The sequence below is a fragment of the Platalea leucorodia genome, assembly GCF_965183815.1.
Source record: "Platalea leucorodia genome assembly, chromosome: W".
Classification (NCBI taxonomy): domain Eukaryota; kingdom Metazoa; phylum Chordata; class Aves; order Pelecaniformes; family Threskiornithidae; genus Platalea; species Platalea leucorodia.
The window spans coordinates 38,407,578-38,423,550 of record NC_138859.1 but is presented as its reverse complement, the minus strand read 5'-3'; the positions used below and the strand labels follow the sequence as shown (position 1 = coordinate 38,423,550).

Here is a 15,973-nt window from a genome sequence, read left to right as displayed (position 1 = left end):
TTTTTTTCTTACCTCCTACTAGTAGTTTTATAGTGCAACCCGAATTTTTGCCTGATTTTGTTACAAAGCATAGTTGAAAGATTTTTATTTAATATAGACAAACAGCAAGCTGGACCACATCAGGTTTCTTTTCCACAGAGGTAAATAGTTAGACATCATCACACAATTCTCATCACATTTTGAAACTACGATTAGGCCCATATGCAGTCAGTATGAAGGAGATTTACAGTCAAAATATTTTGCAAGTGACACAAGGAAACCAAATTAATTCAAAAGTATTTCTTGGGGTTTTGTTTATTTGATGTCTTATCTTTATTTATCAAAGAACCTAATGCACAGATTTTAAGATTATCGGACTAAACTGTTAACCTTTTTCCAACAACAGAACAAATGCCTTTGTCATAAGTGCCTCTCTCTCCTTCCCAAGTCATACTATATTATTTAGATAGAGAGGAAATCACCTGCCAATTACACACACACAAATCCTCCAAGAAATCATCTTCTGGATGATAATTTGCTTTTTAATTGCATTTGCTATATCACTAACATAACTTTCTAAAATTTATTTCCATTTTTACACTAATATCCCATCTTCTAATCCAAGCTTAGCCCCCCCCCCCCTTAAACAACTTTAACTGGAATTAGAAGAGTCTTAATATGAGAAAATAGTTTCCAGCAACAAAAATTTTAAAAAAATCTCATATTACTGGTTTCACATATTTCTACATCCATAAAAACTGCCTATAAGCAATGAAACTAATGATCAGAAAATTATTTTTCTATAATTCTCAGGTATGTTCAGCAAGTCAGCCCATTTAAGTGCCTTTTTAAAAAAGATTTAACTTAAAATCCTTTCTGAAGAAATTCAGGGATATTATATACTGTGTGACTCCAGTCAAGAACTTGTTAATTTTTATTTTACTTCATTACTTATGTTGAGTCAGGGCAACACAATCTTCACTAGAAACATCTTACTAAATTCCTTTTTTTATAGCTCCATATTTTATAATAAATGTACTATTTATTTGTTCAGGGTAGTAAAGAAATACTTAAGAGAATCCAGTTCACCATAAGAATCCAGTCACATGGCAACAAACATTAGGTTATAAAACCCATACTAATGCCTTTTCAGTTTACAGGATACTTTTCAAAAACGATTAAAAGACTATAGAACACAAAACCATTTGAAAGCATCTACAAACCCATGTATGATCACCTTCAGTTTTTCAATTTGTTTGATAAGTTTGCTAAGACCTGGTACTTACTTTCCTGCTTCCACTTTAGTTACATTCAACTCTAGTTTGCATGGCTTTTTAAATAGCAAAGGAGAAAGTAACTTTACTAAAAAGTTACTCCACAAGTTAATAAGATTGCCCCAGTAAACCAAGCTTTCTGAAAAACTGTCCTCATCAACAGAATAACTCAATTTTTAGCAGTGCATGTGATCAGCATATACAGTATGCCTGAAATGGACTATAGGCATCAGTGTTCTTCAGACATCACTTATGCATACTCTCAAAGCTGCCACAACTATTAAAACAAACAAAAAAAACCACACAAGAAAAGTGTCCTCCTAACCCAATCTTTGTTCCACTGTAAGGAATCACAATGCTGATAAACTCCACATTAGTGAAATTGAAGGGCGAGTCACAGAGTAGCTGTAAGAACAATTCATCAACAAGTCATCTTGAAGAACTGCATAAACGAACAACCACTTCTTCAGTGCTTTTCCAAACCTATGCAATGCTGTTCATGACTTACTAGTTGCTTGCTGGAGGAAGAACATATGCTTGTTTTTGTTTGACTGCCATTATCAAAAGGTTTCTTAGAGAAGACATTTGAGAATCTTCAGCTAGTTCTAGACTAGTTCTCCTGGTTTCAGCTGGGATAGAGTTAATTTTCTTCTTGGTAGCCAGTATGGGGGCTGTGTTTTGGGTTTAGGATGAGAACAATGTCGATGATACACTGATGCTTTGGTTCTTGCTAAGTAGTGCTAAGCTGTCTCTGAATAGGTGCTAAGTGGCGCTCACACTGGTCAAGGACTTTTCAGCTTCCCATGCTCTGCCAGGTGCACAAGAAGCTGGGAGGGAGCACAGCCAGGACAGCTGACCCAGACTGGCCAAGGGGCTATTCCATACCATATGACGTCATGCTCAGTATATGAGCGGAGGGAGTTGGCCAGGGGAGGGGCAACGATCGCTGCTTGGGGGACGTGCTGGGCATCAGTCGGCGGGTGGTGAGCAATTGTAGAGTGTATCGTTTGCTTTGTATTACTATTGTACTATTATTACTTGGTTTTATTATTATTGTTATTATTACTACTGTTCTATTTTTATTTTACTTTAGTTATTAAACTGTTCTTATCTCAACCCACGAGTTTTCTCACTTTTGCCCTTCCGATTCTCTCCCCCATCCCACGAGTGGTGGAGTGAGCGAGCGGCTGTGTGGTGCTTAGTTGCTAGCTGGGGTTAAACCATGACACTAGTATATCCAGTCTTGCTGTTATTCCACAGAGGCCAAGCTCACCTTCCTTAAGTGTCTTCTCTGAACATTTGATAGAGGATGTTCCAGTGGTTTTGGGTCTACCTCCCTTATGTATCACCAGCTTACTGTCTAACTTTCTCAAGTCATTTTGGGTCACCGCTATAACTACACTGATAAAACCTCCTGTGTCAGACATATATACAGGAAGGAAAGCAGTTTTTTTCTGGATTAGCTCAAACAACTTCTGTGCTAAATCAAATAAAATACACTCTTACTCTGTAACAAGAGCGTCGTCTGTCTTGTTGTTGGATAGCCATGTCATTGTAACTACAACAGTACAGACTCACAGCTTAATTCTATTACAACCACTCATGCAGATAAGGCTCTATTTTAGATTAAGAACTAAAAGAAAAAAGAGGGGATAAAAGTACTTCCCTACTTTAAAAAGATGTTTGGAAAATAAACACCCTTTTAAATTAGTTAAGTACTGTTACAGTATAGCACTCAAGCACTACAGTGCAAAGGGCCACATGACTACCTGTGATGAACAGCTTACTGGTTAAAGCTGAAAATTTTCAGCTATCCCTTAGGGTGCAAATTTAATTATATCATTTCCACTGTGCTCTCCCTTAAAATGCTCCAGTATGTTCTTTATATCTGAGTCCTTGGTGATCAGAGTCCCTTGCCCACCAGCATCACACTCCTCCAAATAATTCTGTGCCCTGAAGAGTTTTCATAGAATCGTTTAGGTTGGAAAAGACCTTTAAGATCATCAAGTCCAACCATTAACCTAGCACTGCCAAGTCCACCACTAAACCATGTCCTCAAGCATCACATCTACCCTTCTTTTAAATACCTCCAGGGATGGGGACTCAACCACTTCCCTGGGCAGCCTGTTCCAATGCTTGACCACCCTCTTGGTGAAGAAATTTTTCCTAATATCCAATCTAAACTTCCCCTGGCGCAACTTGAGGCCGTTTCCTCTCGTCCTATCCCTTGTTACTTGGGAGAAGAGACTGACCCCCACCTCGCTACAACCTCCTTTCAGGTACTTGTAGAGAGAAATAAGGTCTCCCCTCAGCTTCCTCTTCTCCATACTAAACCACCCCAGCTCCCTCAGACGCTCCTCATAAGACTTGTTCTCCAGACCCTTCACCAACTTTGTTGCCCTTCTCTGGACACGCTCCAGCACCTCAATGTCCTTCTTGTAGTGAGGGGCCCAAAAATGAACACAGTACTCAAGGTGGGGCCTCACCAATGCCGAGTACAGGGGCACCATCACCTCCCTGGTCCTGCTGGCCACACTATTTCTGATACAAGCCAGGATGCCATTGGCCTTCTTTGCCACCTGGGCACACTGCTGGCTCATATTCAGCCAGCTGTCAACCAACACCCCCAGGTGCTTTTCCGCCAGGCAGCTCTCCAGCCACTCTTCCCCAAGCCTGTAGCGTTGCAAGGGGTTTAAGAGCAGAAGGGGAAACACAGGGAAATTACAATCCTTTTCTCAAAGAGGAATTTAAGGTATGAGGAAAGTACATCTGCTCATAAGACAGAAGTTCCACTTTTATCTCAATGCCATATCATCAGCTGAAAAACACACCATTGAAATGAATGCTGATGACAATAATCTGAGTAGTCGTCCATTTTCCTCAGTGGCCTTCCTCTTTCCTCTCCCATTCTCTGCCTTAAAGTTTGTGGAAGGGTATACAGCTACATCCTATAAACAGGATATAACCCTCTATTGAGCCCCTTACCCTCACCTTTTGACTACATCCATGAAGGGATAACTCCTGAGCTCAGCTCACACAGACACACCTGAAAGAGAGCGGGAGACTGAGATCCCCTCACCACTGCCCAAGGGACTGCGCCCACAGGATTCTCTGTTGCAATGGATTTGGCGGGAGGGAGAGTAGTAGTGTTAGGAAGAAGCATGTCCTATATCATTCCATAGAACCTGATTGAACACATCTTTCAAAATCATTTTTCCTTATCTACCCCAATACTGGCACAAAGTGAAGGCTCTCAGCCTCGGGCTAAACAAAAGGAGAGGTTCAGGCTCCCTGTTTATATTCCAGTCCTTAGCTCTGGCCTTGAGTAATGGGACCCAGCCAGGTTGGTGGGTCAGAGAAGAATCTGGACACAGCAACTGAATAATTCCATGATGTAGTAGAGGTCATCATTGCCTATGGCTAAGCAGCACAGATTCAAAAAGGATTTTACAATAGCACAAAAAACTCTTAGAAGCAAGAAACATTTTTTGACAGAGGGAAGAGATTTCCAAAGAGCACCCTGAAGGATCCAGACAGAGAGCAAGGAATATACCCAACACACACTCTCCAAAGATGCCAAGAAGCATGAGAACTCACATTACATCTATATCAATTATTTCCTCAAGCTATCCAATTGCTGCAGCAACTATAGCCAGAAGTTATTTTATTCCTTATTGCTATTCACTGACTTCTCGTCTTTATAAAAATCAGTAAAAGGCTAGAGCAGTCTAGTTTTGCAAGATACTTGACAAAAAATATAGCAGTCCTCAGAGTAAAATGTAGCAAGATCAGCAATTGAAATAAATGCAGTGCTGCACAAAGAACCTCACTTTTATGAATCAGAGTGTCAGGGGACTGCTTTTGGATTTCACTGTCATTGCTTTTGAACATATGCATTGAAATTTAAGCCAACTCAATTTATTGTATTAAAAAGTTAAGGTGTTTTGTACAGTTGTAAAACACAGCATGTAATTTTCCATTACTATAAATGTTTGGAATCTGAAATTTATGATTGATGCATTTTCCCAACCACGTATTCTGATTAACTTAAAAACTGAGCCATGGGGCCTCACCTAAGAAAAAAGACCTTCATTAAATAAAATCAAATTAAACCTCAATTTTTCTTCTCATAAAAGAAAAACTCCTATATAATCAATATAATATAACCAAGATCTTTGCAGAGAACAAGCAAAACAAATACCGTGATTTATATCTGATTTGTGACTATAGGCACATCAAGAAGATCTGCTTTTACCTTGCTATATCATGGAAAGATTATCAGCCTTTATCACTGAAAATATCACATGAAGCTACTCTTGTTTTGCTTCTTCAAAGTAACTTAATTACATTAACAACAAGAACAAGAAAATTGCTGATATTTTAGCTTTTAATATAAAATACTACAAGAAAGTTGCTCAGAATATAATTAAACAGTAAGTATATTTAAGGAACCTTTATTTGATGCAAACAACAGTTCGGTAATTTGAAGAACAAAAAAGGTCTCATCCTTTTCTTTTATGTTCATTGGTAATTCCCATGGAGCAAAAATAAATTGCAAATTTCAAGTAAATAGTTTAAATTTTCTTACACAAACCCAGTCACCTAAAATGGTTGAAAATGTCGAGCAACAGAAAAGTTTATTTACGAGAAGCAAATGTGAGGTTTTCCCCTATTTGTATTTTACCAATTTACCCTTTGTCTAGAAGAAAATTCAAACCAAAAATTTTGATCACATATCCCTGCACATAAGCCAAGAAATAACATCCATATTTAGATACTTAGACACATGAACAGGTCAGCATTGCATATTGTAATGTCAGACAAATTGCTGGCCCACATTTTTACATATTGCAATGCATTGTTGCAAAAATCATGCAAAATAGCTATAGCTTTTCCCAGAAATAAGAGGAACCTGATCAAGCATCCAAGCCCATGAACCAAAGGCAGTTTCAGACTTTCAACGAACTACTCTGACAAATTAGATAATAAATTTCTATCACTTACATATGCCAAAGTAATTTTTCAAAAGTGAACTAATTAAACAACGCACTCCTAAATCTGCAAACAGACAAAGCATCATATTTCGGATGAACCAAAGTACAATAAAACTAGTAGATTTGGTCAAGTTTATTGTTGCTGCTAAGAACTAGACATGCAACATGTAAGGTTCACTCTTATTATCCAGAGAAGAATTAAGAACAACTGTGAGAACAAGAATCAAAATATTTACCTTAGTGGCAAAGACAAAAATAGGAAATAACTCAAGCATCCTCCAGGCAAAGCAGTGTGCTGAAAATGTCTCCTATTGTACTGGTAACAGACCAACACAAGGACGGACTCCAGTGTGCAACTGCTGAATTCCTGCTGTCTACCGATATCAGTTTATCCAACATCTACTTCTGAAAAACTAGCACCAAAAATGAAGGCCCCAGAGAGTACATACAATGCCCACACACATCTCAACATACTTTTTGGGATAGGACAGACGCACCATGCCTAAAAAAATCCCTGCAAGTAGGAACAATCCATGCTAGAGAACTGAGATCTTCCTAGACTATTGGATTTAACTGTTGATATATAGTTTGGTTTTGGCTTTTGACTAAACAATGCCTGGAATATTTTCCAAACTATGAACCTGCTCAGTCCAGAAAGGAGAAAAAAATTAATTCAGGCTAAGTGGACAAAGTGTATATTAAAATGGATCCTCTACAAACCCAACATATCTTTAAATACTTCTAATGCCACGAGGGACAGCCAGCTCCTCTTCTAGACTAGTTAAGTTGAAAAGAGGTAGTCACTAATATCTCAGAAAAGAGGAAAACCAGGAAGATTGTAGAATTCTTATGAAAGTGATGTTTTTTCTACAATTCAGTTAAATTTAGAGTTTAAGAGAAGCTTTAAAGACTTCAGCTGAGAAGATTCATGACAAACTCCTTGCTGTAAACCATGAAATATATCCTTCATTTCTCTGAAATGTGGCATAATTTACTAGAGAACTTCAGAGAAAGTTATGACATGCTTGATCCACCTGGCAGTGCATGCACATGCAAGATGCTTAGTGGGTTATTACTCTGGCCTTCCCACATGCAATTGCAGTTGCTACCAGGAACTCTAAAACAGTGATTCCAAATTTCAGATTTGTGGAATTACAGACTTTCACAATGGTTATCTTTACAAAAGCACAATCTGCAGTAAGCAAGCTGAGTTGCAGTCTTTTCCTTTCCAAAGGAAATATGCTTTTACTCCAGTTATTTCCTTGCAGCACAGCTGCTTGCCCCACTGATTTCAGTGAGTACAACAATATGTCTGTTTCAGCATTGTTATTTTCGAAATAAATTTGAGTTTAACTCTAAAGTTTTCTTGATAAGTTAATATCCATAAGCTATTTTTTTCAAAGGTTTGCCAATTTTGTCTTTGTAGAAGGGGGGATTTAACAAATGTTTAAAATTGATACTCCCTTTTTGTCTACAATTTTCAGCTGTACCAAAAAGTATTGGTGAGTAGCTCTGCTGTGCTGCCCGGAACACTGTGAGAAGCATCAGAAGTTGGCTCACTGAGCCAACACAATCTGGATACAGCTTTTCATCCTGGAATACTCCCTTTATTGTCACTCCTATCTAGAAGATGAGCACCTAATTGATAACTCTGCTTCACAAGTGAGACTGTTTCCAGCAGTGCTAGAACTCAAAGATGGACCATCATGTTACACAAATGCCATGGAATTTTACGCTGCTACAACCTACCACTGACTACAAATTATAGTTATTATAGACTCTGAAAAAGTCATCTGGAATTAAAAAAAAAAAACCACAACAAAACCAAACAAAAAAAACCCCACAAAACACAAGCATAGAACACAGAAAAATCTAGAAGCATTGTTTTAACTCTACAACATAAAGATGATTAAGCAGCAGTAAATTTTTTAGTTGCAATTGTAAAAATATGAAGAGGACCTTTGAAGAAATGGCAAATCTTCACTCAAATTTCAGATCATAGCAGCAGAGAACACAGTATATTTAGGAAGACTTGTAGTGAGCAACAAAAACTTGTGTTTAAAGTTCTGTGTTGTACAGATAATGAAATCCTATAATAACAATCTACACAATGAAGGAGTAGCATTTGGCATTAGATTCTGCAGTGAAATTATCACTTCTTTTTTTTTTTTAAAAACAACAAAGTCTTTTTAGGCGATATTTGAAGACCCAAAAGGTGTTGCTGCACAAGTCTTAAAAATCGTGCACTCACTTGTCCTAGAACTAAAACTTGCATTACATATGTGGTGCTTATTTTGGAAAGCCAATCCTTCAAATATATTATAAACCAACTCAGACATCTCCTTAACACAGACAGTTACAGTTTCTCTCATTACTCATATCTGTTTCATACTTTAACAAAGTAAAATTTGTCTTGTTCAGAATGCAGTAACTGTAAAACTGGTAACAGCTCCCATCTCAACATAGCTGATCAGTATAGCTATAAGAAGCAGCAGAGAAGGTACTCGCTGAAGCTCTGAAAAGAAAGGACAGCAAACATGACCTCCTCATTACAGGCACAAACTTGAAGGGAAAAGTTTCATGGATTCCCCAACCACATAGATTTGCATTAAAACCAGGATAAAAGGCATTCACAGATGTTAAAACCAGAAGAAAAAAAGTGTTGCAATTCATTCTGACCTGGACAAAACAGGCCACAAAATTTCACCATAAGACCCCTTAACAAAAAAAAAACTTCCATAACTTTCCTCTGAGCTAGAGTACATCTTTCAGAAAATTGCTCAAAGATCAGGAGAGAGAGAAAAATGTTGCTTCTTCCTTGTAAATGCCAAAAGGGACTGTTTGGATGGTTCAATCTTAACAATCGTGTACTACAGCTATCCCATTCACATAATATCAAAATTTCAAACCTGTCTATAAAATTTGATTAAAATGTTACTTTTTTTTTTACAGTACAATGCAAGGCTTATCCACGTGCACAATAAAGGTATGCTTTTCAAATTTAAAGTTTATTGAAACAACGTAAAAAGTTGTATAGACTTTCAGTATACATAGCATTAGTTTTAGCTTAAAACAAGTCAATTTTACTGAGTTTTATAATGAATGGGCATTAGTCCCTTAAGACAGAATGACTATCTAAATGGTCTTTTGAACTAGCTGAACTAATCCTATTTTAAACTGGATTTCAGATAAATCACAGGAATGATGTTGTACATGACAAAGCCAGGAGAAGACATTTTCTTGAGGGAGGGATGGATGAAAAAGGAAAAACAAAGGACAAGAAATACAAGGAGGTAAAAGAAGGAAAGATAAAGTGAAATATACTAAGCTACATGGAATAAGAGGGATGCGAGAAGTGGAATAATGATGCTAAAAGGCAACACTAGAAAAGATTTGCTACAATCTTAAGAAATATAGGATGAACTAAATAAAGAATGTTTATGAAAATTACATCTCCTAGTGTATTAAAATGTTTATAACTAAAAATGGCACAGAGTAAAACAGTGAATGCTATTTCTCTCAATTGGAGTGAGGACATTGTTGGAATGACATGAATATTTTCTATATCAGTCAGCTGTTGACAAATAGACTTTGGCTTATGAAGAGATATCTTTATGAATTATGAGCCTTTTAAAACACTGGAGTTCACCTAATTATTTAGCATAAAATATCCTAGGAAGTACATTAACAGGGAGTTGGGCAAAAAAATGTAAAACTAAAAATACACATGAAAAATCTGAAGTTCAAAGAAACTTTCTCTGAAATCTGCCTGGCTGAAAACTCAAAACTTGATTTGTAAGAGAAACATAGTTACAACATTATTCTTTCCACGAAACTTATTTCTAGTATCATTGTAAGAATCTTATTCTAGATACAATAGCAAAGAGACTGATATCAGATTCAAACATTTTTTTCCCCTGGAAAATATGTCCCAAGTTATTTCAGAATATGTAAGAAATATATTACTTCAGAAAACACAAAATACACAGTAACATTGCAGAAAAGTTATAAACCTGACTTTAAAATGAATGCATTGCTCATGTGCAACACAGCTACTAGAGTCATGCCAATCGGATAAGAGTCATTCAAACCTTTACACATTACTAAAATATACTATATAAATAACCACATACAATACAGACTACAAAAAAGTCTACTTCAGAAACATTTTAGAAAGCATACATGCACTGTATATGGCTCTGAGGGCTCTAAAAATTACTGATTTCCTGCACATAAAATTGTGTGAATTCAAAGTCTATCCTTTTGAGACTAGAGCTGAATTCCATCAGAAAGTTTTCAGTATTCCCTATCAAGAACATAAAAGTTTCATCTGAAATCTTCAGACTAAGCTGACAGCAAAGATGTCATAATTTTATGTCCAACTCTAGATACCTATTATGATTAGAAATGGAAATTTTTCCTGTTCTGAACCTCAAAAAGGGAGAGGGGAAATGTTCATATTTCCAGGATAAACAGAAAACATTTAACAAGGAGGCTAATATTTTACAAATAAGTAATATTCATCATGAATTATTAAGTCTTTAAGAGTCAATACAATCAGGTTAGTAGATAGAGAACAGACGTAGCACAATAAATTCATTATACGGATATCAACTCTGTACACATGCACATAAACATAGTTATACATTCACAAAGATGATTTCCACATCATTTCTTATCAGATCAACTTTGTAAGAGAACATTTTAATCTCAAATTCATGAGCAATGATATACCTGGAACTGCATTCATAAATAATCCTGTATACAGCTGAAATCCTCTCCCCTACCACTTTATTTGTCTATTTTTGAGACATGACAGCTCTATAAACATAACTATGTAAGAAATTTAAATGCTTTAAATGCTAAACATTAAAAAAGAAAGGAACCCTGACCAGTTAGTAACATTGATTTCACAATGTCAAATGATCTACTTTAGTCTGAAACCAAAGAAGCCAAAATTATAGCACCAAGAAGAAAAGCAATCTTATAAAAAAAAGTGTTAAATCTGCAGAAGAGACAATCAATCAAATATCAAACCTACACACTATTCTGAATAATTTCCTGTTCATATTACTAATTTGAAAATGCCAGCCCATTGTTTACCAGTTCCTTTCCTCTTTCCACATACACTGGACCCTAGAGACAACAATATCTGAATTCTCCTAAAGACAGAACCTTTTTGTAAGCTTATTGTCACACAGCCTAAAGTGTAGAGGCTTCCCAACAGAGTTGTATTTATAGTGTAAAAGAGGCAGATGGGACTTTGTAACTTCCTTCTTATTTCATCATGTCAAAACATCCCTTGGAAAACCACATTTCATTTCCAATTAAAAACAGAAAAGAATCTTAGGGCTTGTATACATAGTATTTCCCACCATTCCAGCTACACTGATTTAGTTACAGTAGTACCAGTCCCTTATGCAGACACACTTAAACCAGTTTAAATCATTCATATAGCAGTTATGTTTAACTAGATAAATTACCAGATTAAACTAATGTAGCTGACGTACAGCTTAAGACCATTTAAGTGTTCCCACATTAGGAACTTGCATTGGAGTAAACAAATAATTTCAGTTACGCTGTAGCAAGATTTCCAATAATGACAATCCCATAGACAAGTTTCACTTTTTTCCCCAAAATCACCATATAAGCAAGCATATAAACTAACTATCAAACGTTTGCATTTAATTTCTAACCACAGGAGTAGCAAATCTAAAAGAACAGGAGTGTACAAGATATAATGCAATTAACATTAAAAAAATCTTACCTTTATTAGATTTGGATGACTTGTTCTTGTTAGGTTTAAAACAAGAGCCCCTTGATTTATCTTCTCTATCCTTAATAAATTTCTGCACATCATCCAAAGAAAGCTTTTGAAGGACAACTACAGGCTTAGCTCCTTTATTTAGATCTTCAACTAGCCCAATCTTCTCTACTTTGTCCTTCTGTTCACCTTTAAATTCAGTTTTCCTTGACTCCTGAGTGACATTGCCATCTTTATCACGCTTGATTTTTGGAATGACAAAATGTTTCAATGCACCAGATCTTGCCCCCAACAAATAACTGGGAAACTCTGCTTTATTGTCAGCATGTGCTTTATTACTATCTATTTTACTCTTATTACCATCTGTCCTTCGTTCATCCTTGCTGTTGGGTGATTTAAAACCAGGTTTATCAGGTCTTGATTTACTAGAATCTCCTTTACCTTCCTGTTTAATGCGAGGGCTGTCAGGTCTTGATTTTTGATCCCCAGAAGAAAACCTTTCCCTTGATTCACCAGACTCATGTCTATGTTTCCTTTCAAATTTCTCAATTTTTGAACCATCAGATTTAATACCATGCTTAGAATCATGTTCATTTTTGTTTGAGGATCTCAAATATTCAGGCCTTCTAATCTTGGATGGATCTCCTCTGTATCTCTCTGATTCCTCCCTGTCCTCAGATCTTTGTTTAAGGCTATCATGGTCACGCCTTGGTGTATCAGAAACTGAACACCCATCAGGCCTTTGTTTTGTTGGATCAGATCTACTTTCAGATTTTATCCTTGAAGGATCAGATTTCACATCTAGTTTATGCCTAGATATTTCCATTTTCTTATCTGACAATGGTTTACTCAAGTCCCTCCTGTTATCATGTCTATGTTTCGGCATTTCAGGCCTGCCTTCACTCTTCTGTTTCGGCGTTTCAGGCCTGCCTTCACTCTTCTGTTTTGGCATTTCGGGCCTCTGCCTTATTTCCTGCTTGCCATTATTTTGTTTTCCCTCATTTTGTTTCATCTCCATTTGCCTGCTCTCGTTTTGTTTTGATTCTGTCTGTCTGTTCTCATTGTATTTCACTTCCATTTGTCTGCTTTCATGCTTGCTTTCATGTTTAGCTTCTATCTGTTTGTTCTCATTGTGTTTACTTTCCAACCGCCTGCTCACATTTTGCTGAAATTCCATTTGTCTGTTTTCATTTTGCTGGATATCTGTCTTTTGACCCTCAAAGTCTGACTTTTTCCTAAAAATCTCGGGATGGTTTTCAGGTTTAAATTTAAGAACTCCAACAGTGTCTTCTTGGGGAACACACACAAACCCGTCATTATACTGCTTAATTTCTTCAGGTTTTTTGATGGTGTCCAAATCCTGAGTTACTGTTGCCTGAGAGTCTGCTCTTCCTGCTTGCTGCAGATCAATACTAACCATCAACGCTGGCCTCACCCCATTTCCTGCAGAACCTGTCTCCTGAGAAGCTGCTCTATTTCCTCCAGTAGCACCACCAGCCTCCTGTGGTTTGTTTTCTTGTTTTCGCTTCTTCAGAGGCTTATCTGCAAATTAAAAGAGAAAAATCACAAATGCTATATATAGAAACAGGTAAATGTCCAAGCAAAAATGTCCATTCCCCTCCACCCCCACCAATTAATCCTCCTCAGCATGTATGTGCACACACAACAAAATCCATTGTTTTGTTGCAAAAAAAAGCAAGAATAGAACTTCTCTAATACTTTTTAACGTATTCAGACTATCATTCATTGTCAGTCTACCACATATGCCAATTAATCATTAAAAAAACACCTCAAAACATATGAAATCAAAGTCCCTGTAAAATTCCCAAGAGAACCATCTAATAAAGCAGCTGCAATACATAACGACAAAAAAAAAATCAATTTACACTTGAAGCAAGTTTTGAGGAATACTACTATAAAAGATTCTCTTCTGCAGATTCAGCCTGCTTCATTATACATGAACTAGGCAAGGATCTGCAATGATTAAGACAGAGGTTCTCCCTACTTGGTTCAGTGCATCAGTTGGACTTCACACATATTGTAGCCAGGGAACACACAAACAATGAACAAAAATGATTAAAATAACTCCAACACTCCACGCTTCTCTTTGAAACAAGGAGTATATCAAGAGTTGGAGTCTATACCATAACACATATGTATTAGGTAGGGGGCCACTACACACTTAAAAGTTTGAGTATTTTCCCTTTGCAACCATAATGCTTTTAATGGATGAAATAAAAAGTTCAGTGATAATTTTATGTAGTGTCAAGAGCTTGACTCTTTAATAATGCTTTCAGTTTACACTAAAAAAATAAAATTATTAAGAGTAGAATACCAAAAAATAAAAAGCGAGCCAACCACACACCCTGTAATTTTGTAGAATTCATAGAAATGAGAAGCACATGGAAATATCAAAAAGAGTATGTTCTATTCATTTAAAATACAACCTATTTATATTAGCAACGTGGTACTCTAAACCAAAATTAATTTCTGCCATGAAACTCAAAAGCCCTACCTGCACTAAGGCTTATATTCTCATTTCTCAACTATCATTTTGTAATTTGTCAAAAAAAGCAATGATTTTTTCTGTAATCAGGGAATATGATTTTAAGTCTAAGTAATGACCTAAATAGGTTGGAAATTCTGTTGTAGATCTATTGTCAAAATGTCTAAACCACAAATGCAATATAAGGAAAATAACTTATTTTGTGCCTAGATTTGTGGTGCCTTATCACCAGATGCAATGAGCCAGCTCTCTTTTTGGGAGCAGGGGAAGTGTAAGGAGGATGCAATCAAGGAAGAGGGAATTAAACTCTAAGGAAAAAACATCCCAACATCTCAAGTTGTAGACCAGAATTATAACATATGACTTCCAATTTCTTCTATACTTGTAGAAGATTCTTATTCAGAAGAATTAAAACTTTGAAGGATCATCTCCAAAATTAACATTAGAACACAGTAACAAGTAGTAACAAGGTCAATTTCAGTGATGTGAACAGGTTTTTTTTTTTTCCCCATCATTTTCATTCTCAAATCTATTTGTACATCTCTAACTTCCTAAAACTCCAAAATTATGTACAACATTTAATGGCTGGAAGACAGTAAAGACAGATACAATAAACTCCATGCAGAAATTGGTCAACTGCAAATAAGGAATTTTTCAAAGTTTAACAAAAACCTGTAGGAACACCTGCCAACTTTATGGTAGACATGTGAAGCAAAATAAATTTGCCGAATCGAAGGTGCAGCTTTTTAGCATGGCGATTTTTGCTTTTTCTGTACAACAACTGTTGGATTCATATGAGAGCTTATATAGATTAACTTCCCTACACTACTTATTAAAACAAATGTATTTTTTTGAAACCTTCATGCAGTGACAAAAATTCTTTTTCTCCCTGTGACTAAGAGGGCTTTGACCTCACTGAGCTTCATGGCAGGTCTTAGGAATGGCCATGAAGTAGAAGCTTCCAGACTAATAGATTTCAAATTTGATTATTTTTTTAAAACATATACATTAATATACATACATACACACACATATCACTACCTTATTTCTCAATTAAAACTCTTTAAATTTTGAAACACAAATTGAAAAACTTGTGTTCTTAGGAAAAGTCAGTCGGCTTTTTCATTTTAACCCAGAAATGTCAGCCACACTGAAAAAGTCCTGTAAAGCTCTGATGGTGGATCTAACAGTAGCCTTTAAGACATTACTGTTACCAGTTATCTGCCCCATTCCTTTAACTGAGGTTATCACCTGTAGCAGAAAGGAACACACATTCACATTTCCACAAGTGTGTTTCATTGTCCAGTGCATCAGCTTAAGGCACTAGTGAAGATGGTTTGCATTAACCTACCAGACTGAACAAGTCAGCTAAGAGCCAAGCAAATGTTTCCTTCTGCTACCCCTACTATAGGAGCAAGGCAAAAGGTCAGGAGCTGTGATGCCTTAAACCGCTGTA

General features: G+C 36.4%; 1 protein-coding gene across 1 annotated transcript in view; it reads right to left on the bottom strand.

Annotated features, from left to right (window-relative positions):
* The window catches only part of LOC309601852 (nipped-B-like protein), a 170,092-nt gene that overhangs the window by 49,738 nt on the left and 104,381 nt on the right, over positions 1-15,973 (bottom strand). The window contains exon 10 of the mRNA XM_082335051.1: positions 12,015-13,553. Within this exon, the coding sequence (XP_082191177.1) occupies positions 12,015-13,553 (1,539 nt within the window). The remainder of the gene's footprint in view (positions 1-12,014; positions 13,554-15,973) is intronic.